At 41.3% G+C, this 25,082-nt stretch overlaps 4 protein-coding genes across 5 annotated transcripts in view; all 4 read left to right on the top strand.

Annotated features, from left to right (window-relative positions):
• The first annotated feature begins 4,806 nt into the window (after positions 1 to 4,806).
• Positions 4,807 to 8,122, top strand: LOC129591624 (uncharacterized). Of its 2 annotated transcripts, XM_055487350.1 has the most exons (5): positions 4,807 to 5,925; positions 6,348 to 6,431; positions 6,638 to 6,789; positions 7,095 to 7,178; positions 7,363 to 8,122. In XM_055487350.1, the coding sequence occupies exons 1-5, from the start codon at positions 4,966 to 4,968 to the stop codon at positions 7,934 to 7,936; spliced, it is 1,854 nt and encodes a 617-aa protein (XP_055343325.1). In that variant the 5' UTR covers positions 4,807 to 4,965; the 3' UTR covers positions 7,937 to 8,122. The 2 variants fall into 2 exon arrangements, with proteins under 2 accessions (XP_055343325.1, XP_055343326.1); XM_055487351.1 differs by lacking the exon at positions 7,095 to 7,178.
• Positions 8,123 to 8,952: 830 nt separating this feature from the next.
• Positions 8,953 to 13,045, top strand: LOC129591659 (uncharacterized). Its single transcript, XM_055487397.1, has 7 exons — positions 8,953 to 9,499; positions 10,260 to 10,331; positions 10,451 to 10,519; positions 10,685 to 10,768; positions 10,847 to 12,030; positions 12,272 to 12,517; positions 12,737 to 13,045. The coding sequence occupies exons 1-7, from the start codon at positions 9,315 to 9,317 to the stop codon at positions 12,910 to 12,912; spliced, it is 2,016 nt and encodes a 671-aa protein (XP_055343372.1). The 5' UTR covers positions 8,953 to 9,314; the 3' UTR covers positions 12,913 to 13,045.
• Positions 13,046 to 14,726: 1,681 nt separating this feature from the next.
• On the top strand, positions 14,727 to 17,493 carry LOC129591552 (uncharacterized). The gene is made up of 4 exons (XM_055487234.1): positions 14,727 to 15,550; positions 15,669 to 15,918; positions 16,163 to 16,820; positions 16,852 to 17,493. The coding sequence occupies exons 1-4, from the start codon at positions 15,259 to 15,261 to the stop codon at positions 17,368 to 17,370; spliced, it is 1,719 nt and encodes a 572-aa protein (XP_055343209.1). The 5' UTR covers positions 14,727 to 15,258; the 3' UTR covers positions 17,371 to 17,493.
• Positions 17,494 to 18,452: 959 nt separating this feature from the next.
• The window catches only part of LOC129591553 (uncharacterized), a 56,549-nt gene continuing 49,919 nt past the window's right edge, over positions 18,453 to 25,082 (top strand). Inside the window, 1 exon segment of the mRNA XM_055487235.1 lies at positions 18,453 to 19,041. Within this exon segment, the coding sequence (XP_055343210.1) occupies positions 18,856 to 19,041 (186 nt within the window). The 5' untranslated portion in view covers positions 18,453 to 18,855.

Here is a 25,082-nt window from a genome sequence, read left to right on the forward strand (position 1 = left end):
AATTAATAATTAGTTCTATGTACAGTTACACGTGTTTAGGGTATACAGATAAGTACTGTCTGGTCAGGCATCGAGGCATTCTGCAAATTCTGATACAGTAATACTAGTATTAAACAGTTTCACGTTTGTGTATTGCAGGAAGAGCAGTACGAGTATTAATACTCCACCGTATTAAAATATTCTTATTTAACACTGCTTGAATTATCTGGTTTGTTATAAATGCCGGAAACTAAAAGATTTAGTTCTGAACTGCAGTTTCGTGTACCAAACTTGTTAATGCGGCTGCCTTGTGGCCAAGAGAAGATTACTAATAAATATGCAGAATGTCATCTGAACAAACAAAATTATCTTATTTTTCTTGTGGTATTCGAACTAATTCAGAACTGACTGCATTGTTGCTACATTACTCAGGTATTTGATAGTAGCATATCGTTCTTTTGACCGTTCGGACGAGATCACGAACACGCCAGATAAATGCATGACATAAAGTGTTACCGTTTTGCTCACGTATCTCTTAAGATTTTTGGCAACAATGATATTAATTAATAAAATTTGTAGAACTCTATATCCGTTTTCCGTAAACTAAATTAACTGGCTATTATTAAACAATTATCGTGAAGAGCTTGAAGGACTACTAGTGGCGTCTGCACAACATACTTTTACAATTTATTTAAACCACTGACCTTTATGTGTAACAGTTGCCGGAACTGATATCACAAACTTCTGAATGAACGGTCCTGATATCAGCGAGAATATTGTACGGTATACTAACTATTCAACAGGAAATTTAGTACTGCGCTAGTCAAGGTACGTAGTTAAGTAGATACGGCACGTGTTTTCCCAGCAGGCGGTAATCTTAGCAGTTAGTGACTACTCAAAATTGAGTTTCCGTTCATTTACTTTTTACCCGAAGAAATCTGGATCTGCAGGCAATCAAGATATCAGTGGATTTCTGAATGCACCATTGATGTTACTGTCAATTGCATAAATACTTTGCATATTTAATGGTAATGTTCTTGGTGTATTTGTTGCAAGTGCGCCGCATACAAATAAATCTACGTAGTAGATTCAATCTAAATAAAATTATATATTAGGCGCCTGAAATTCTGAATACCATTGTTTAGATTTGATGACAAATCACCGTTTCAGATACTTACTGATCTGATGCCGGGCCTATATGGGCACTTAGTTGTTTAACCAGACGGTAAATTTTACTTATCACGTCTCTTCACAGGCATGAGTGTTTTTTTATCTTAACATGTTTGATCCGTTACACTTTCCACTTATCAAAAAGTATCAATACCGCGAACCTTGACAAGCCAATCGATGGTCACTCGCTATGGGCTGGTTGGTATCATGACAAAGAAACAAACTGACATAACATTATCTTGTCAATTACCATTGTAAAACTTGCAGTTGTGAGTACGGTACGTAAAGTCCGTTTTGCTTGGTTTGACAGCTGACCATCATAGTCATAGTTGAATGGGTATTTGCGTCTAATGCTTAAAGCCGGCATGCACATCATAACAATCAGAAGGAGTTGTTAAAAATTACACGAAGTCTACTTGAGGGTTTTAAATGTAAATAATTCCGCAAGAATCAGGTAAATCAATACTAAGTATGTTCAATATACCATTTTAATTAAACCAGTCATTCAGCAGATATTTTGAGTAATTAAATTCTGATAAAAATTGAATCGAAACTTACGAGAAGCAAAAAATTACGCAATTTTGTAACATCGGCACTGATATATCTGCTATGTGGTTGCATTTTCAGAATGATATTATGATTCAAATTACCGAACTATCCGTACATCGCTTAGCTGATGTGTACAGCTAACAAATAATGCAAATGACATAAATTCTGCAATCACTTCTCTACGAATCAAATTTCATAATCCACGTTTGCACTGTTCAACTGAAGCAAATAACGATATACCGAAGCCAGTTCATACATACATCTGTAATAAATGTTTTACATAATTCTTTACGAAGAATTTATAACTGTATCGCTATGTATACGTATACATATATGGTTAGCAAATAAAAGAAAGGAAATGTGATACTGCCACTGCGGCAATTCCTACCCACAACTTTTACAATTCAAAGACAGGAAGTTCCAAAAATCATCTATGACAGTTTGTCTTAATAAGTCGGAGCAATAAGCTATCTGCAGGTCAATATTGACAGTGCGTCGAACTCAATGTTAAGGTTGATTACACGATGTAAACCATCTTCGGCCATGTATGCACGCAAACATATGCAGTAGTATGCCGATATGGAAATTGACAAAAATTTTACTGTACCTTTCTGCGGCTTAATTAGATATTACAATGAATACAGAACGCTTTTTGACTAAAGAATTTCAAAACTGGTATTTTTAAACCTGTATCACTAACACAAAAAGAATACAAAATTATTTCGCGGTGTTTGCTGGAAAAAATAAGATCTGATCACCGAGTTACACTGACGTAGAAGGCTAGCACCGTATAATTGTTTTAATATTTATTATATCCATAAGAATTGCTAACAAGATCATTTTGCATGTTAAGGTTAGCCCAGTAGTGGGATTTGAACACTCGTTAATCAGCCTTGGAAGTGGAACGTGTACATATGGTGTCATTACGCAGCACAAATGTGTGTCGACCACTTTCTATGCAGCGGTCCAGTTTGGCGGTATACACTGTGGATTGAAAATGCTCAAACTGGCTTGACTAGTTATATATATTGAGGGGAACATCAATTAACACCATTCAAAATCTTTGAAACTTGCACACTGCTGTGCCTGCACAACATCCGATAGCTGGCTTACCAGACAAACAGTCTCCTGCGACCCAGTGTGCCGCGGCAAAGAGTGCCAAGAATCCACCGGAACATCACACGAGTCAAGAGATCATATACATTAACACTCATTGGAATTTTTTTGGACTGATGAGCATATACAGTGCAGTGGTGGACGAAAAACATATGGGTACGGCCGATCCGGCGAATCATATAGGCGCGTGCATCGCCGGTGTTTATTGGTTATACCGCATCACAAGATTCGAAAGCATTAAAATCCTAAGAAACTGTAAATTTCCCACTGTGCACTGTAGAGCACTTGTGTGCGTTGGATCACCGCGGGTAGTCCAGCGCGCGGCAGATGAACCAGGGCGCTCAAGGAATATATACATTCACAGTGGCCGCATAATATGTGGAGCATGCCGCCGCGTGTGCCGCTGTGGATCACGTCGATCTCCTGCGCGCGGCACACGCTCTCGTAGCCAGTACTTATCCGGGTTTCGCGGTTTCCTTGTGGGATCAGGATTGTATGAAGCGGTGCAGATAACTGGGACTACATTGAAAAACTAACTAACTACGCTGTCGTGCACGGCGAGCTTTAATCAATAGCTAAGCGGCGTGTTGGGACGTGCAGTTGATGGTGCGAATATTTGCCGGCCGAGTAGGTTGGATAGTTGAGACTTGAGAGACGGTACAGGTGCCAATAATAATCAAGCCGCGACGTTGACCAAATGCTTGATCGTAAGAGACACTCTATAAGTCTATCAGCTGGCGAAAGGAAAACCGGTGGGAACGCTTGCACATTTGCAATGCGCTGCGCCGGCTGTTGTTGGCAACAACGGAAAGTGTGTTAGAGTACTTGCAACGCCGAAGAGATCGATATAAAAGATTTTTCCCTAATTGATTTTTACGAGCGTTAACGTTGCAACGGCTCTCAACAGACACACGCACACCGCGGCATTACGCCAATGCTAACGACATCTTAGTAAAATAGTGGATTTTGCAAAGAAATTTCCGTGCTTGAATACCCGACAATCGCGTGTGTGCACAACACCCGCAACAGACAACGACCAACCGGTATGAACATGCCGCTACATATTGTGTTGTCTGTACAGCTGGTGGCCAGTGTACAAGTACATGTGGGTCTTATTTGTCCGCTGAGATTGATTCCGCAGCTGCTAATGTTGTCTTTTGCATAATGCACCTTGGCTGCACACATTTGCATACAGTCGCAAATATCTGATTGCCGGACAGTACGGTCGATTGTTGTGAGTTCTGCAACACGGTTTTGCAGAAAGAACAAACAAATCGCATTCTGTCATCCGTACAGCTCAAGTTGCTTACCATATACAGTATGTCGGGTGAAAAATCACGACTCCAGCAGAAGAAACCAAAAATTAATTACCGACAGTTTGTTGACATTCGGACCTGGACAGCGCTGATACTTCACGTTGATATAATTATACTATTTTGTATCTGCAGGTTCGACATATCACTATAAGTCACAATCTGCAGGCATAGTTGTACAAAGGGAAAATTAATATTGTAAGATTAAGCTTAAGCTGTTCTTTTGAGTGAAGACGAGAGCAAAAAACATTACTGCATGCATTAAGCCTAACTGCACCTTTACCCGAGGACGCAGTTGGTTTACTTACTGCATTTACAACTAAAATTTAATATAATATTATTATTATATAGATATTAGGATATTGCGTTAATTAAGTTTATGCGTGTCCAGTGACCACAGGACTCTGACGTAGTGATGTAGCAGTGATCATGAATCGCGTTACGGAACTTGTTTATCGTTAAAGTACTGAACGTAAAATGCCAGTTTTTATAGTGAGCTAAATTCTGTTGTAAGAAGCAGTACTTACTTGTCAGATTGTAAGTAGTATTACTGAGGTTCGAAAATTTAATAATGTACTAAGTTGAGTTGACTCGACTGAAAATATTAGTGCGGTAGCATGGTTACCGTTAACGTTTTCTCCTAATCGCAGTTTTTTCGCTTTGATGGTCTTCTAGTTGAGCATAATGTTATTAGTTTGCCAGCGTGACATTACGTACTGACTATGTTGCCTTTCGGTTTTCGATATTTTAAAGTTTTAGTGTTGTCGATCGAAGCCATAAGTATATTGTAGTGCAAGCTGTAACAGTGTGCTAGACGGTAAACATATAATCTGCAACGATGTCGATCTCGAATGACGATTCGGATGAAGGGAAGTCTCCCGTTATACTGTATCGAAGACCTTCAAAGAAAAGCGAAGATGCAGCGCGCAAATCTATACAGCGCGAAACACGACCAGCAGTAGTCGGATTGTCCCGCCGTTCACGGTCCCTAAACAAAAGGTCAACCGTAAAACACAATGTTGAAGGAAACCTACCACCGTCTGCCGTCAGCGCCCAGCCTGCCGAGGTCGTGCAGCAACCCCGTGATGTGGATATTACCACTGTGGGAGCAGTGGCAATCCAATTTGATAATAATAGGCCATTAGATGCTCTCAGCATACAGCCGACTGCACAGCTAGTACAGCCGCCTATTACGGACATTAATAGGATTTTAAACGATACAGCCGTATTTCCGGTACGGGATCCGATGCTGATCGAGATCCATGCGCCACCGCCCTATCCTGTGGACTTAATTGATCCCCATCAGCGGCATGTCTCAATTACGGCCGCCGATCATCAGCTGGACCGAATAAAGCTGCTGCAGACGGCCGGCACATCCGTTCGGCAGTCGGCCGGCCTAAAGGAAATTAATTTGCACAAGTTCTTTGTACGCCGACCCAGTGTCCTAACGGAAGCTGCAATGCGACTGACAATCAAAAGAAACTCACAGGATCGGGATCGAGCAAGCACACTGGCTGATAGTGCTGCACTGGCAAATGATCTACCAACAGATGCGGCTGAGGCCGAGATATTGGTGTCGGAGCGAAAGGCGCTTCTGGCGGAACTGGAAACGGATGACTCAAGAAGATTCAAAGATGTCTTAGCGGATATCTTGAAACCAACGTATAAAAAATGGAGTAAATTATGTCAAGAAGAATTCCCTGATGGGATTATGTGGAAACCAGATGGAAACTTGGCCGCTTTGGTTATTGCTTATTTTGAGGCTTGCTCGTTAAAGGGAGCAAAATTAAATTTGAAGGTAAGTATCACCAAGTCATCCTTATGACAGCCTTTACAACAGCTTTGTAAAATAGAAAAAAAAGGTACTTCCTTAAAAAAACCAAGGTAATCATCTGCTACTCTTTCGAAAATTTTAAGTAATGCAAAGCAACAAATAATTTACTATAAATAAAGTGATTACACAGCGTTCTACAATGGTCGCCAACAATACAAAAAGGTCTACGTGTGATCACTTCACTTAAAAATTTAAAAACGGCGCAATAACCTGAACATACGTATTAACATGATTATTAAATGCTTTAAGCTTTAATACGCACTGACAGTAAAAATGCTTTTTTATTCAGTGGATTTATTACTATCCGGTAAAGTATAGCTCTGAACCTTAGTTCGTACATCTGTGCATACTACTAGAATTACCAAATCTACGAGTATGTTCTTCAGAGCTTTTTTATGCGAAATCTCCCACCGGTATTATGGTTGCGGCGAAGTCTGCTGTCGCTGAACATCAGTTTCAACAGTTTCGAGGTAAGAAATAAGCACCAAGTGCTCGGACTCAAGCTCGGTCTTACAGTAATTTTAAGTCTTCCTGTAGTACAATTCTTCCTTCTTTGTAGTCTTTCTGCAGTCTAGTAGCTTGAAAGTTGAAAGTAACCCTTTTGTGATTTGATGCTACTGCCTACTGGTATGCATATCTGCTACAATTTGGTAAACATTTTTTATCCTAGGTGTAGGAGATGCCCGAATCGCTTTTTCATTTAAAAAAATTAGTCGTCCTGAAAGCTCGCAACAATCCCATTAAGACAATCGGAAACGGAATCCAGAAACTGGAGAATCTTCGCTATTTGAGCCTTAGTTTTTGCATGTTCGAAACTTTCCCAGAAAGGTAATCCACAAGTTAGAACCCTTGCAGTGAATTGGATAACTTGGCGGCACGCAAAAAATTCTAAACGTAGCATCACGCGAATACGACACGCGGCACGATACGCGGGCGGCGTGCACTCGGTACTGGTAGCTGAAAAAAGTACTATAGTAATCCAGTACTGTAAAGCACCGACTAGCGTAGTGCAGTGACTCGTGCTCAGTACTTAGCTGATATTCGCGGCATGGAATCGCAATCAAGTTATAATTTTCTAGTTCTAGCGGTTTACACGCGTGTTTTTTATTACTGGGCATGTATGTATTCTTCAGCATTTTTGGATTGACCTCATTGGAGATTTTAGACATTTCCTACAATCTGCTCAATAACATTCCGCGAGACATAATCAAATTGAGGTAATACCGGTATAGCATAGGACCTGTAGTAGCATAGTTATGTTGCAGCCAACGTTAGATTGGATTCGAAATCCGTTTAGCTTTGGAGACTCTGACAATAATTCCTTTCGTCGGAGGGCACCGCGTCGTGCTTAGAATTATATTACAGTTGCGGAGTTTTTTTTTGTTTGTTTTGACTTTTCAGGTCCCTTCGAGTACTGAATGTATCCGGTAACATTATGAGCGAACTACCGGCATGTTTGGTGCGCCTTCCCAAACTAGTTAATATAATCGCAGCGGACAGCTACGTCACTCTGACATGGGGCCGGAAATCGCCCACTACTAGCCGCCAACTGTGCTCCCTGCAGGAATTATCCGCAGATGCCGTAGCGGCTTTCCTGACCAATAACGGACTCGAACCGCGGCAGCTGTCATCGGGGGCGCTTCCGCAGCAGGTACAAAAGATTCTTCATACCGCACATACGTGTGAATGGTGCAGTGGGTGCCGATTCGGACACGGGCACGAACTGGTCAAGGCGGAAAATTTACGGCGGTTGCGGTTTGCCTCGTTGGTCATCAAGTATCAGGTGTGCGAGCGGTGTTGCAGTAATCCCTACCGGGTGTTCAGTGCAAAGGATCTGGAACGCTATATAAATGCCGGATTGAAGGAACTGGAGAAAATGGAAAGAAATGAAAAAGATAAAAGAGAACGCGAGAACACCGTTAAAAGAATCAAAAAATCTTTGAAAAGCAAAAGAAATACCAGTCAGTCTGTGTAGTTGTTGTGAAATCAAATACTCTTTCCTTGTTGGTTATCAACGATATGAATACTAGTACCAGTTTTTTTCTACGTTAGAATGTGACAAAAGAGTACTTACTATACTTGTTGTATACTGAATATAGCTAGGAAAAACATCTTCATGGTAACTTTTAATTCATGGCATTTTTAATTCTCAATGGGTCAATCCAACACAGTTTACAACGATAATATTATATTAATGGTCAATATGACAATGATAGAGATACATTTCATTGTGCTGTACGTCAGATCATGCTATAGCACATAAACCGGTGTTTCCTCAACTTTCCTGTCCACAAGGCATTTTGCTGTAACGATGCAGGTTTTAATTTATATTTCGAAAATACATTTTCTAAATATCTTTTCAGTTGATAACAGTTTATTTAACTATGAGTAAAATGTAGAGATGCATAATTTTTAATTAGAGGAAGGTTGCCTTTCATGGGAACTGGGAAGTAGTTCCACCTTTTAAGCCTTGCAAATCGCTCCGCACCGTATGAATTCATCGGTACCGTACGGATTCATTTCCAAAACCGTGGTATTTGTTGCTGGGGCGAAGCGGTCATTTTGGAATTTTTACTATAAAGCGCGAATGGCTATGTACGCTGTAGATCTGGTTTGAAAACACGAGGTCGTCATGCTGACCGGTACTCCAAGCGAATTCATTACAACCACATAGTTCGTACTTTGCAGCTGTTCATGGTCATATTACGTCTGACACCGTTCGGACTAGCATTCTGCCCTTTGTGTGCTCATACAAACCAACTTTGCATGCGTCCACAGAAGCCCGTGTAAATTTTTGATTTGCTGCCGACGGCTGATGGGTTTTTTGCGGGAAAGATGATCAAACAATCTCAAGGAGAAACATGACAAAAACTACAGCGGAAGTCTTGACATACACGCGACGATTGCAGCATTTTTTATCGATGTAATCGGTACCCTGAAGGTTTCTGTCTGTCGAGACGCGCGGACAAGCTTTATGCAAAAAAACAACAGATGTAATGCAATAAAGATGGACCAACGCGCGTCGCTGTGAGGATGGCTTGTTTGTCCTCGCGGGTGCCACCTGATCCCCGGTAATACAATGTTTATGCTGTCGGCTCGTGTACTAGATGGACAACTGCCTCTGCAGGTCAAGCCACCACTGGAAAAAGTCATATTACTTGGCTAAAGTGGCGATTTTGTCATTTATTAGGGTGAAATTGTCAATTTCGGGTTTTGAGCTGTGCCGGTGCATGTGCATCTGTCATTAATTTCGGTCGTTACCCGTTCACAGTGCACACATTATTTTTTGCACACTGCAATTTTTCCTGATAGAAAGTTTTGATTGCAAATGCCGTAAATATAATGTCATTACTATGCATGGTGTTTGCCGTTTGTCCCAGTCATTGTTTAGGATTAATGTTTTGCGGACATATTCATACTTCTTTATTATAACATGGCTGAGATGTTGCATGAGAGCAGCAGCCGATCCGTGTTCGGCGGGACTAACATTTTCTTTAATGGCTTGCTTGGGAAGAATGGAAACGGACACTCAGGACATGTAAGCTAACAACTTTATCGAGTAAAGCAAAAGCAAAGATTAAGCATGGTAGGTTAGGTGATCAAGTGTCTGATTACGTATGTCTACCATTTTTGAGTTTAAACACATTTATCAATTTTAAAATTCTTTACGAACTCGAATTCTGATTTTTAAACACAAAAATATTTGGTTGGATATGCATTGAGTGTAACATTACACCATTATTATTTCATTCTAGCAGACGAATATTGCTGCATATGCGTAACTGAAGTGTGTCCCAAGGCCAAGCAAAAAGTTGAACAGAACGCTAATGTACAAGTAATAATACGGAGAAACAGCCAAATGTTCTTAGAAGTGTAGCAACAGGATGATTTAACTTCAAAGTGGCTAAGTGCAGCCTTTTGAGCTGCCGAAATTCATGTTTTTTTTAAATCAAGAAATTCTCTAGTTTTGTTGCATATACGAAGTATAGATATTATGATAATCATTTATTATAACAGTGCCTAAACAATAATGTTTTAGCTTTGCAAGAACTTAAGAAGTTCCGCGGGTGTTTGCTAGCAGTCGTAGTAATATTTCCTTGTATGTACAGATATTACAATTTCAACTTCCAAGTGTCCTTAGACTCCATACATATTAATTTTCCAGTGACATAGCGCATACTGTTTAGGGAGATCTCTATGCAAGAATTAATTTATAAATGGAGCGTAATAATTAGTATGAACAATGACCGAGCTTTACTGACAACTTCCGAATGCTTGCACGAGTACATCTGTTACAGAGATTTAAGGAGTCGAGGTATAACTTTCATTCCGGATGGGGCTTTCCAGAAGTTCACCAACCTGAATTTGCTGTAAGTGTTGCACTACGCACAAAAGGCTAATTCTAAAAGGCTAATTTTGTAAAATGTTGTACCTTCTCGTACAGATAGAAAACGTATATCTATAAAATTAATTTCTGTTTCCTGTTCAGGGACCTCAGCTTTAATCACCTTCGTAGTGTATCATCTGAAGCATTCGATCTCGCCGAGCTTCGTTCACTGTACGTGCATTTTGCAAACAAAATTACTGCTAATTTTCGAAGTGTAGCGGATCCTGGTACTTCATTACGTATTTTAACAATATCTGCATTGCTATTTGATTTAATTTTTTAATTATGGTATTTCTGCTATGTTATTAGGCTTATTATTTTGTGACTTTCTTGCAGAAAGCTGAATAATAATCAAATTGAAACACTAAGTGGACCAATTGCCGCATGGCATGCATTTTTTACCAGCAAGCCGGATGCTGTGTAAGTCAAGGTTGTCAAATCATTGCATTATGTTAACGCATAATATGCAAATAACCTGAATTAGAATAATGACTACAGCTCACTCGGCAATAACCGTTTTATGTGCAACTGCTCCATTACCTGGTTAGTGGAATTCTTGGCTACGGATGAATTCATTCAAGATGCGGCCGGCGTACGCTGTACGGAGCCGTCCGAATGGCAGAACCTGCCGCTGCGCAGTATGCCAGAAACCGTGGATGCGGCCTGTAAAGGTGCTGCATTGGGCACTTCACTGGGCGCACGCTACTGTAGCAATCCGGCCATGTTTCCCTGCTCAACGCCGTCCGCGGGGTCAGCGGCATACTGTATCGATCAGACACTCTTGTGCGACGGAACTGCACATTGTGTGCTGACTGGGAACGACGAGAATCCGTTCATCTGTAATGGCTATCGCCGCGGCCGACCGAAAATTCCCTCCAACGATGTGGTGCCCTTTGTAAAGGATTCTTTCGGCTATTTCGACGGATTGCTGGAACGGACGCGCCTAATGGGTTTCGGTACAGCGACAACGGCAGCAAAAGTTGTACCGGAAATGTCCGGTTGTCGTAAAGGGATGTTCAAGTGCTTCTCTGGTGCGCTGTGTATTTCGTCAGCCAAGACGTGCGACGGAACGACAGATTGTCCGGATGGTGCGGATGAAGAGGTATCGCTTTGTTCTAAAACTCCACCGACGCAGCGAGTAACTCTACCGCCAGTTATTACGTCTGCAACAAAAAGCATACCGCTCAGTGTGAATAATCAGACAGCGATGACCTTTAATAAACTGAAGGACCATCACGAAAATCAGACCATCGTCACTGTCAGTCTTCTGACAAAGACACCGCTAAGTCAGGCGACCATGAAACCAACGTCCATCAACACATCCACGGTAACCCCGATGACGACGACCTCCATCGAAGACGGCTTAATGGTGAGTTTCGATAATCAAAGGGTACCTTCGGCACATCTGCCGACAGAGTCCATAGCGTCACTGCCGGTGTTGGCTACCGATGTGTTGGCGCCCCATCCCACCATAACATTCCCTCAAGTGGACGGGATTCCGCATGTCAACCACTTTCACAATAACTTGGCTCACGATGCACTGGGCTATCAACAAGGCGAATTTTTGCCAACTCTGACGGAAACGGATAGCACCGCGAAAATTATACCGACATTGTCTGTAGAGGGATTTAATGCTAGTACTACCGGAAGCGCAACGGACATGGTTCGTCTCCCCGCAGAAAGTATGTCTTGTATTGTACAATATTTCTGATGAAAAAATTTTTGAATTATCGGTTTTGTACAACTCTCATCGGTGGCCCTATAATTACGTATTGCACTACATGGTCTCCAGACGAGTGTTAAGATTGAGTGACCACATCAATAATTGTACATAACTAGGCAGATGTGGTTGAGACTTACCGTTAGTTTCCATTATTAGAACTGCATTTTATAGTCCGAGTGTTTTAATTATGCGTTTAATAGATCTTCTCCAGCCCGTACGTATCCAAATAAAAAGCAGTGCGAATCACGACCTGGCTATCGGGTGGGATCCACCTGAAGCTCCACAAGGCATTGGATGGCACCTGGTGGCTTATAGCGTAGAGTGCGAAATCAACCGTAACGGATCTGGGAAGAAGAAGAAAAAGTCGCCGCTTTTGTCCACCCTGGTACGAGAATATACATTTCATCACATCCTGCCAGAAGATTCACTCAAACTGACCGTCAAAGGTAATCCATGTTTTAGTCATGTTATTTCGTAAATGTTCAGATGTACCTGTTAATATGCCGTTGTGCATCCAGTGGCTGCTACCGACATGGCAGTATTTGCATAATCTTTTCTGTAATTAACAATATTTCTGCATAGAAACAAATTTCAGAGTTAACCATATTAACAGGGGAGAATCTGTTTCGCAAGTCAAACTTAACTATTCGATCGCATTTTGATAGCTCTATACCAAGATGCGGACAATCAACGCTACGAATATGCAAGCGAAATTTTTCTTCGAGAGGGAGTATCGGCGGACAATATGCCAGCCTTGTATCAAGCTCCAGAGAAGGAGCTCATTTTACCATCTGCCAAACAAGTAAATTATCCAGGAAGATGGGCTTTGAAGATGTGTTAGGAATTGCAGTCGGTGGAACACTGGCGGGGCTTGATGGTGTTGCTGATTGGAATTTATCTGTTTAGAAAGAAAAATATCTTCTCAGACGTGCCGGCCATAGCACTAACGCTAGACCTTTACGGATGCGCAAAATAGATAGGTACAGTGCAAGTGGGTTAAGAAAAAGCCGAACACTACGAAGCTGCAAAACGTTTGATTACTTTGGATCTTTTTGGCTTTTTTGTAGCAGGCACCACGCAAAGGTCAACGACAGAACTCTTTCCACTGAACCGATCTACTCAGAGCCAGAGTACGCTCTACAGACAGCACTGGAAAGCGGTGTTCCCATTAGTGCCAAGAGATTGCAGGCGTTACGCTCACCACTTCATTTGGCAGGTACAAATATTTGATACATATATTTCCAGAAATTTACTGGTGCATGTACGAATTCAAAATCATAATATTGTGTGAATATTATATTTAACTTTATGATAAAGACATTGAGACAATATTATAGTGTTAATATCACCAATTAAACTACGCAAAATTTTTTATTGTTTTGTCTGTTTTTTATATCCTTATGATTCATTGATTAGTTTTTTGTTGGGCCAAAAATGTTAAATTGCAAGTGATTACTTTAAAATTAATACTGATGGCGAAATATTTTCACTTTTGACTTTTGGTTTAGGACAAACCGCGAATCCAGAAGACGGTTACGTGCAGGTGTTGGAGTCAGATTCATCTTACTACAACCCCATTCGATCACAGAACATGCTCGGAGTATAGCTGTTACTCGGTTTCCGCCGGTATCAATCCGGTGCTAGCCAGCAACAGTCGATTGGTTCCGGCTTCCTTACCGTCTTCCCTGTCTGATTCATCGTACGGATCTTTTGCTATCTACGACAGTGACAACTGCAGTCTGGGCTATTATTACCACAACTCCGGCTTGACACCGGCTGCACCGACAACGGCCAACATCGCAGTATCGTCTTCACGTGGTCACAATCTAAAGCACTTTGGCGATACCTTGACACCGTGCCACAACGTTCCAGTTAGTCACACCTTGGCATTACCTATTGCAACATCCACTACCGGAAATAACCATGTCGTACAGATATCGACCACCGACGGAAGACATAATTTGGCAAAATCTTGAAACTTTTGCACTTTTCATATAGAATTTGATTTACATTTACATAATATGCCCAATATCTGTACAATGTCTATTCGGGGAAACTAGTCTCTTTAAGTAAATAATATATATGCTCGATAACCTTAACACTGTTTTTTAGTTAATTATACAGGATTTTCTAATTGCATCGTAATTGGATGAGCTGGTGTTAGCGCAGTTGTCATTCTTTTTATTGATAAATATCAAAATGAAGTTTTTATCACATCGAGTTCCGGTGCTGCTGCAGTTTTAATAGTAAAGTGTACCTGTTACGCAAACAAAAATTATGGATTAATGTTTCTCACATATCGGTTGTTTACGCTGCTTTTCGCAGTTACTGTATGTAATTTGGAGTATTACACGCTACACCTGACTGCAGTCTGCCGGTATACTAATCCGCTCTGGCACTGCTTGTTTAGCGTACATAAAGCATTTACGTACAAACAGACTTATGGCATTGTTGTATGAAGTTGCCCTTGATTGATAATAAAGCGTAATACTACATCGGCACGAAAACGGATCCCACGCATGAACCAAATACGACAAATTATAAATCAGACATTTACAATGCATGTAAGATTAATACGTGAAAACGATGTAATGCAGGTAGTACGGAAATGCACTGGATCAAGGTTTGATTATTGAAGCGGCTGGGCATTGTAAAATGCGGCTACAAATGTGATCAGCATTCACGAGTGCACTTTGTTGAGCGGCATAGTTTTATCGCAGCTGACGTGAGTCGCAAGCTACCGATTTTTATTAGTATTAGCGGAAGAATTCTCATTTTGTGATTGGATATATGATAGAAATCAGCACAAATTATATTTACTTTAACAGTGGATCCCTTCAATGTTTACATCATTTCGCTGCCACACTGCGCTGGGAATCAAATTCAGGTCGTCTGACAGACGACACTATTAGAGTCTGTATTGCAACATCCGATGTGATTCCAAAATGTGTCGCTCTTCAGTTTCTCGCGTTTACATATGCATGAGCCACTATATATTGACACTTGATGATCAGCAGTGATTAAACAGCAACCTGCACTGTCTGGATATGTACCGGGAATCAGTGGTGACCAAATTATCCTACCTTGATTTACATAATTATTATACTAGGAGTTTCGGCATCTGCAACCTTTATCCCGTCGCAATCACGCGTGCAGTTTGTCAGGAGGAAAAATGTTATAATAGTGCATGCTGAAACACCCCAACGACTTGGAAATGTTCGCCGAAATGAAAGTTTTGCTCGGCGCTTCAAGATGGACTTTTCCTGCAATTTTTACGCTGCTTCCTTTAAAGCGGACACTGTTCTTTATTGTGTGTCTTTGGGATGCTACTCAAATAGCCGGTTTCGGTAACGAGTGTCCGGCAAATGCCATGGCACGATATAAAATGGAGCTAAGAGGCACCTGGATGGAGCCAACGTTAAACAAGCGGCTGTTGCCGGGTGGATTTCCGGAACGATGGGTGTGGTCGAACGGAATAGGTTGGTATGCATGCAGTCTACTGTAAGCTTACAATTATTAGTTACGGAATGCTTAACTGCTAAACTGCTAAGCTACTATTCGAGGAACTGAAATACAATGTATTTTATGAATTTTTAGGGGTATCTTTGGATGCCAGAGAGGATCCATATTATAACGAAACTATCAAAAGCAAATTCTATAACTTTGTGCGCAAAGGTGGCTTAGCTCAGACTATATCCGAATTAAACCGATTCGGCTCGGGCGTACTGGATACCTTTATCATACCGGCAACAGCGTCCACGGGAGGTGATTCCACGAGCGTTTTCTTTGTCGACTCCAATCATTCCAGAATATCTTTTATGAGCCGCATGAATCAGAAGCCGCATTGGTTAGTAACGTTACTGGCATACATGTATTCGTTGACCATCGCAAAAATAGTTTTTGATAAGCTAGCATAAAGCATTGTAATAATTGTTTCACGCAAATGAATTACTTACTTTGCCATTTTTGAGGTATGAATTAGGTCCAACAGTTAATTTCGTACTCTAAATTGATGGGATTCAGAGTTACGAAGTAATTTTTAATCAAGCAAACTGCACTATAACGTAACGGTTGATATACTTTAATTCCAGGATACTGTCCGTGGATTCTGTAAATCTGTGTCATAAAGGAAGATTCCGCGATGCCTACGAGCTGGACTTGTTTCCATCAGAAAGCAAATTCTTTCGCCAAGACACTTCTAAATCCGCAGTCGGCCATCCACCAAAACGACATCCAACCAATCCCCGTGGAAACGCCGGACCGCGACACGCGCAGTCTCCTGGAAATCCTAACACATACTACACGGGCCAGGGTCAGTCCATCGTCAGTCCGAAATTTTTCCGTCCTCATCCAACCGCCACCCATCACATTGTCAACACGACGAAACCTCCTCAAACCCTCGTAACGCCCCTGCATCATCCACATAGCGCTGTCTATGTTACATCCAGCACCAAGACCACTACCACCGAGCCGGTATACTTGTACTCCAACGAAATTGACCACGGTCCAATCTTTAAACGCCAGCACAAAGCGTCCGCTGCGACCGATCCTGAGATGACGAGAAAGAGAACGACAGAGAGGCCGTATTGGCAAAGTACCGACACCCCTCGGAAGAAGCCCGTGGTGCATAAGCCAGGTCACCGCCGGAATGACCAAACTCCCGGAAAAGACAACACGCACAAAACCCAGCATACGAATAAGCGGGCATCACACGGTTCACCCGACAGTGTACCGCCGCCGGCCGTTCTCGCTCCTCCAAAACCTGAGCATTAACCCGCACGCAGTAATGGCCCGCAGTGTACGAGCCGCCAATTACGGACCACAGCAGAATTACCGGTATCCTCAGGGTTACCAGCGTTCCGTGCGGTATGATGCGCGAAATTATCCCCATCCTCCCGCCCATTACATCCACCCAGGTCAGAACCGCAATCATCAGGAGCAGCAGCAGCACTTGCCAGATGCGCTGCCCCGTCTGGCCACGGTACGGTTTGTCAAGATCGCTACGTACCATCTGTCGCATCTTCCCCCGGCGATATCCCGCCGGAAACCCCGTATTGCCCACCAAGCGCCCTTACCCATTACGGTGCACAAATCCCTCTTGAAATCACAGTATCTCCCGTACCGCGGACTAAGCCGGACCGCAGCGCAGTCGCCGCCGGTGGTTATGCAACATTCACCGCAGCGCTACCACACTCCGGGCTACGGTTACAGTCCTTCGCAGGCCGTGCAGCAGGCGCTGGCCCCGGTGCAAACCTTCCGCCCACGGGACACTTATGCCCATCGTGTTGGTTACACTTGATCTGCCCATGTTATTAAAACATGATGTTGTGTCCATTCGTCGTGCATGCAGTTTAAATGTGTTAGATGATCTGGTATTCCTACGCACTGTTAGCGGAATTAGCGACAATAGGTCGCCGGGTGATAGAAGGTTAAAAAGAGGGCAAGGCCGGAGACACATGCTTTCCGGAAATGTTGCATTATAAAGCAAAAAAAAATTGGCTTTCGTACTGTACTTATAATATAAACATGCACGGTAATTTTATTAGGCATTTCGTCAATACGAAAATGTCTGACTAACAGTAAATTGAAAAAGTGAAAGTGTGCAAATTCAAATTAAGCACAACCAGGTCTCGATGGTCTCGACGTCCATATTGTGCGCAGTTGCTGAAACACATGGATTTTCCATGGTCGTATCAATTAAACATAATTTTATATGCAGAACGGACAACATGTGCACAAATATAATAATTATTTTATTTTCTGTTTGTGAAAGCCCTTCCTTAATGGATAAAACAAGTATCTGTCTTCATGCGTTTTAATTTGTTTGCCTATCCCAGTCATCAATGTGTAGTGTTGCACTGTGCACATTGCGCAGCTTAGCCGGCCTTTGCTACATCGCATCGATGGTTTTCACAGTTCTTTTTTTCGTCTGGGCTTCCGCGTGAATCATGGCGGTGTAATTTGCCGAACATGCAATTACCAACGGCGCTAGACAGCCGTTTATGGCTGACATTGACAAGATAGGATGCCTACGTATGCATTTGATGAAAGAGTTGTTACATGTTCATCCTCTGTGACTAGCCATCAACAATGCCTGGCAATAAACACCACAGGGTGGTATTTGGTGCGCAGTGCTCTTGTCGGCCGAATATGCCACGACGGCTCTGCGGAAGTCCTATCCACCAAAGTGCCATTGCAATTCGTGTCAGCGCGGTCCGCGGAAAACAGGGCGGATCCCGTAAGGCCCATAAATCTCCGGTTCAGCATGAGCGATGCTGCATGTACAATTGGGGTTTTCAGAGGCGACGACAACAGCACACAGCGCCACTCACGCACACCTTTCAAAACAGATTCCTGCACACTATTACCGCAGCTCCATCCAAAGTAAACCATCATCCCTGCCATATGAAATATGTCCTAGTCTATCAGTAATATTCACAATTGGCACGGAGAGAAAAAGAAGGAACGCTAACATGACAATTATTCACAAACCGGTCCCTGAGTTCTAAAGATAATCGTTGTTGTACGGGTGTTTGGTTAATCCAGTTGTGTGTGTATTCACTTGTCGTAGCCTCTCTAACTTGGCCATATTTTTCGTGACTAAAGCACATGTTGCACAATTTCGTCATGGTTGCCGCAGTGAAGAATTCGATACCTTAAACGTGGTATGAGACTTCTTTAATGATTACGAAAGTGTTGCGGAAGTTTGTACAGATTCACCTTTAAGACCTCTGTATTTTTGTGGTGGCTTATCGTTTGTACAGGTTTGTATACAAATCAAACAATGCCGACCGGTGTCACGGAGACAATGGTTCGCAACGGGAATGATCACAGCCAGCACACGGAAGTGATCGTGAAAAACGGGCATTATGCGGGGAAGAAGCTTTTCGCATCTCCTACGATGTCAGACCGGACTGGGATGGCGCCAATCAGTGTTCCGGAAGGACCGCCTGATGTCAAAGGAGGATCGGTAAGCTGATTCATACAATCCTTGTTGTTTTTGCGCAATGCTGTGCGCATGACAAAAATTGGCAAATTCTAAGAAAAAACCGTTTTCGTTATAATAACTTAAAGACGCACAGTTCCACCATTTGCAAAACGCCACAGCTACGGTTTTAAAAGTATGCTATTTTGTTTGAAAACGCCCTCATTCTGCTGTGATCTTTTACGTTGATTCATAGGTGATGCAGATTGCAGACATGTACGTCATTCATAGCTGTTTAATATTAATTTTGTTGTGAATACTGGATTACTGTGACTGTGACATACTAGTTAGATGTTGCTGAAATTCTTCGCACAGAATTTTATCGGACTGAGTGGAATCCCATGAATATTTGTAGTTGGCAATGCTCTATTTGCCATCGTGTCACCACGTACAGCAAATTACTCGTAGTATAATTACTTAAATATTCAAATTTCTCCGTGGAATATTTATTTGTTCTTGATTTGTTTGCAAAATATACAGTTAGCTACAACAGTCTTTACACGTACCCTTATACATGCATTTGTAAACACCTACATCATGGATTCTTCAGTGTCCTCTATATATGCGACCAGATACATAATTTATCACATTAATTTTCGTGTAGAATAATTTTCATGTACGTGCATACGTATATTGGCGCGCTGTTTTGTACTATGGCGATGCTGACTTAGCAAAACTGCAGCTGCACTGACTGGCTGAACTGATTACAAATTTCAAATCGATTTTAGCAACATTTTCCTAACTGAGCGTATAGACATAAGATTTAAAGAGCCTAGACAGTACGTAAATACTTGTTGAAAACACAAGGCTGGAGGGATTTTTAAAGTAATTACATTCCGCCTACAGATATCATGTGTCTCGAGTCTAGACTGTTTGCTATGCACAGTAATTGCCGGCACAAGTTGGTCAAGAGTTGCCAGGAAGACCAGCCAATGAATTATATCTTGGAAGTAGCAATAAAAGCTCCGGACTAGTCCGTCCTACCCCAAAGAGCAATGAATAAACAAGCAAATTTGTCGCCGACCAAAATATGTACAGACAATACTCGGGGTTGTCGTGATTACGTATTGATCGCAATGACGGGGGGAACGGAAAAGGCAACATTGGCAATGTTGATCCCCAAAGTTTCTCTCTTGGCCAATAAAAGATATTGTAGCTCATCTGAATAGGGAGCGCAGCCCGGTGCATATTTGGAATGGCTGATGAGAATATGCGGCCCAATGTGAATGGCAGCTCCCTGTACGCATAAGGCATAATTTGGGACGCAGTCTCGTATTCCCCAGAGCGTTGATCCATGGGCGCACCAGCAGCCGATTAAGACCGAGCCGCGGGGATATTGCTCATGCTGCCTGTGTGGATATGTGTGTTGTTGTGGGTTGCAGGGCTTCCTAACTCAATATATCCGGCAAACGGGCCATTATTTATGATGAAATGAGGTGGTCAAAGAACTGTTAATTGATTAATGCCGGCACCCCCCAGAAGAAAAGCACTAGCACACTGGCTGCGCCTCTGACCTTTTGTTTGTGTAACAGCGTGTATAAATGCGTTGACGGGCACTTCCGTTGTGTTTATTTGAGCACCGGTTCCGGGAAGTGTACAGAAATGTCGCTGTTCCGGCGTGCTGCAACGAAGACCTCTGCAAAGCGTTTGAATGCTTGTAGAACCTGTTATGCTTGGACATATAATTTAATTGGGATCTCCCGGGCACCGGCAGTTAGTCCACTCATTACAGCCAGACGTCTTGTATAAGTACTGTACTTACTTTCTCGGGTAACAAACTTTGTGCAACAATAAAACAATAAAACGGCATGTAAAGAGATAGTGATTATTATTAATTAGCATTGCTCGCTCGTTAAATTACACCTTTGTTACGTGTCGGCATCTATCACAGGAGCTGTACTAGATTTGCGCACCTACAGTAACGTCATTACTGTGAAGACACTAGTACTGTTCAGTGTCATCGCAAGGCAATCAGTAGCAGAGTGACCTACGTTCTTCGCAATACACTCCAGAGCAATGCGTACATTATTGTCGAATTCAGTTGTAATACTGATGAACGCTTTCGGTTTTTATTTGCGTGATATTTTACAAAATTTTTAACAGGTATCATAATTTTTACTGCATTCTCAAATAAGCACGACGTCTTCTTTGTATATCATTTTAGCCATGTTTTAAAGCTGTTTGGTGACGTAATTACGTAGGTAGAGTAATCTACGGATTCTCGTGAACATATGCATGGGCATTATTCCACCAGTTATTTTAGTGAAGCAGAATGTAAGTATTTAAATCAGATCACTGCAGGATAATAAATAGAAATTAATAGATTCCAAAATTAATAGATTCCAAGTTAAATGAAGCAGCTCTGATGTTTATTAAGCAGAACGTGTAAAAGTCTAGTCATAGATAAACAAATAGAGGATACAGATCTAGATAGAATAAACATGCTTGCTTGAGTTAACATGTAATTCCTTGTTTGCCTACTAATTAAACGTTAGCCTTATCGGAGTTAAGTTACATGTGGTCTGTTCAATTAATATTTCAGTAAACTCATCAGTTAATATTGCCATATTGTTAATATTTCTTAAGTTACGTAATATTTCCTAATTAATTACAGCTGATTATATGGCTTAAGATGCTGCACTTGTACTTTGTAATAAGCTACGCCATTGACAAGGAACTATATAGAAGAATCTACTTGCTATACCGCATCCAGTCATGCATGACTCTATGCCATGGCAGCCATGCTATTGTGCATACTACCCAAACTAAAGATCAAAACAGTTTTATTCTACAGCAGCTCAATAGGATCAACGCAGATCAGCTGTCAAATCCTCCCCCAAACTTTTTATCATCTTCGTGCGCTCTGGATAGCCGCAGCCACATTTGAATTTCATACAGACATATTGGTCTGTGATCCTTGGTTGCAGTGGCAGTTGTCTGCTGAAAGCACTGGCAAAGAGACACTGGGTATACACCAGCTGTCCTATGGATCATTTGCTACTTCCGGTTGAAAGGGCGGAAGATCTCTGTCAGAAAGTTAGGTACAGAAGTCCATTATCATTAGGTAGCATTAATAAATGGACATTTGGCGGGCAGATTTATTATACAGCATATAGCCTCATTTTCTCTCTATATATGTCAGCGTTCTATGATTTTGCGGCCAGTACACACTTTCCCCTCTTCACCACGTCCCAGACCTGGACGCAATTTGTTAAGTGGCATTTTTTTCTCCTTCATACTTTACAAATAGTCCACTCATCCAACTGCTCAAGTAACCTATAAAATTTGACAGTTTTATCGTCGCAGTGGTAATTTTTCACCAAGTGAAAATCCCTGTCAGCGTGACGATGTACCGCATGCCGCTCTCTTCCCCGGTTTTTCCATTGTACTCAGTACGGTGGAAAATAAATGACCACTTTTGTGTATTGCCGGAAACCCAATGCCTCCTTGTCAACATATTTGCGACTCCCTCCGGCGAAATTTCTTACTGTTTTGCATAACCTCAAGAGCTATGTCCAGATTAAATCGCGCCGCTCTCCCCAGCACTGCATCCATACAGGGACTGCTGTATTGCTAGAGACATCAATCATGAGAAATTAGATATCGATATCATATGGTGTATACTGTACTGACTTGGTCCAATCGGGATATATCGGTCAGTTATCCTTTTCCTGTCGGCTTCCGACTTCTGCAACTCAGATACGTTACAGTGATTGAAATTTGTGACGTTTGCATGCATATATTCATATATTTCTCCAAGGACTGCTAGCACTTGACGTTTTCAAGAATATTTTAATTTTTTATTCTGTAGCATCGTAAGAATCAAGTCAAAATGTTAGATGATTAATTTTGATATTTGATTTGCCATCGCGTACAAGACGTTTTCCTGGCCGACTGCATAATGTGCCGATCGAATAGGAAATGTTCCGATTCACTGCAGCCATAAATGGATTTCCAATAATGATGTTTTATCGTGGTACTAAATTTAAATAGTACCATTGTTTTCTACGATAGCGGTTGTATATTGAAAATTTTTTGTGGTTTCACTAGCCGACAGAGAGAACTGCAAAGAGAGCAGCTCGCTTTGATTTGGTGCTAATCGGTTACGTTATCATCGACCTCAACATTACGCAACATTTCTCCCCGGCATTTCCCTTGTATTTAAGGGGTTTGCATTTTGTGTAGACGTTGAGGAAAATTTATCTAATGTGTATCCTCTCCACTGGAATAATTGCCTTGTTAAGAATAGCAAATCTGCTCCTGCAGTTCACTACACTTTACCATCAGAGTTTATATAACAGATAAAAGGCCAAGTGCAAAAATGTATTCCACCTCAATGGATGTTGTGTATTCATACGCTGATCCAAATCGACCATCACGACCTCAATCCATTCCTATTACTTCGTGGGAAACTAATAAGGTAACAGGATAAAATTTGATAATCATGTAAGCTTTTACGTAAATATCCTTTTCTTTTACGTAAATATCCTTCTTCTCGCTCGAAACGTCAGTGTACTTGTATAGTTTTATTGCATTGCATCAGGAATTTTAAAATTTTATCACGATATCAAAAGTTTCTTTGTAGATAAGGAGTTTTGAGCACTAGGGTATCTTTTGCGTTTTGGTGTACTCTGTATATAAATACAGTCTATCGGCGCTAGTGTATTTTATAGGTTTGCGAAAAAAACTGGAATTACACGACATAATTACCCGCTGGTGTGGTGCACACAACTGAACAGAAAAAGGCAGTTAGGAAACAAACTTGCAAGATTTATCTGCGATCCGTTAAATTTCTGTCTTCATTTCGTGGGAAATCTGCATGTACCTACAAAGTGTCTGTAAGTCTAAGCACTATGATTCGTGATTGTTTGGACTTTGGACACTATACCTAATTCGAAACATACCTGATTTGACTTTATTTTTGGAAGTGTCGTGAAATTATTGAATTATTACATTTTTTATTATATGATTAGGTTCACAAGGGAGCTGAAAACTTTTTATGACTGCTCAAACTGTTTGATACTCGTAATTTGTGATAGATAAAACGGTGTACATCTATATTGACGATGAATTACGAGATGCGTACTGTAAAGGACCCTAAAAGTGCGTAATCATAATGCCCGTTTTCCAATTTTACATGACACTTAGTCTTAGTTTTAACTCTTCTTCTTTGAAAAGGCCATACAGTTTGACTCACCTAATTATTATGGACCTATGCTTTCAAAATTCGTGTTGAAAAAATACATATTTGAATTGTTATTCTCATAGTTATGCGTAGCAGCGTCTCGGTAGTCGAATTGTTTTACGTGTGTGAAAGCAATACGGTGCAGCAAAAATACTTGGAGGAACGCTTTATTCTGAAGGTGGTTTTGTCACTTTTGTGACTAATGTCTTTGCAAACATCTAAAAGCAGAGATTTGTGTTTTTAAGGTACAGTATTGAGTGTTCGTTCAAGCATTCATCGATTAGGAGTTTTGAATCGCATTAACTATAAATATTTGTATGGTGTGCATGAAATTTTTAAGCGTAGGAAGTGGCAATAACCACAAAAATGTTTACCAAATATTACAATCAGCAATGACAGATGTTGGCTGTTTCTTTAAGAGTGCTAAAATACTAATCGGTGAATCTGCCGGCCATAATAACAATTGCTGCGAATCCAGTACGTCGGCACTGCATGTATCGTTTCTGCATACGTAAGGAATTTCTAATTTTTATATGCAAGTATTTCTGAATTTGATATTTCAAACACTGACACAAGTCTCTGCTTAGCCAACCGGCAGGACAAAAGTTCCCTTGTCTGAAAATCGCATATACGCCGTAAAAAACGTGTTTGTTGTTGGTCCAGTTATGTCACCATTTCATGATACTGCTGCTTTAAATGAGTACTAGCCGATATGCATGTGTGATGTAGTATTCGTAATATTGCAAAATGCCTAGATTATTTTTCAATGGTTTGCCATACCTAAATATTATGATCGTTTTACTCATATTAATTTTCATACCATGCGATAGAAGGTTAATAC

This window comes from Paramacrobiotus metropolitanus, unplaced genomic scaffold (genome assembly GCF_019649055.1).
Source record: "Paramacrobiotus metropolitanus isolate TYO unplaced genomic scaffold, Prichtersi_v1.0 Parri_scaffold0000047, whole genome shotgun sequence".
NCBI lineage: Eukaryota > Metazoa > Tardigrada > Eutardigrada > Parachela > Macrobiotidae > Paramacrobiotus > Paramacrobiotus metropolitanus.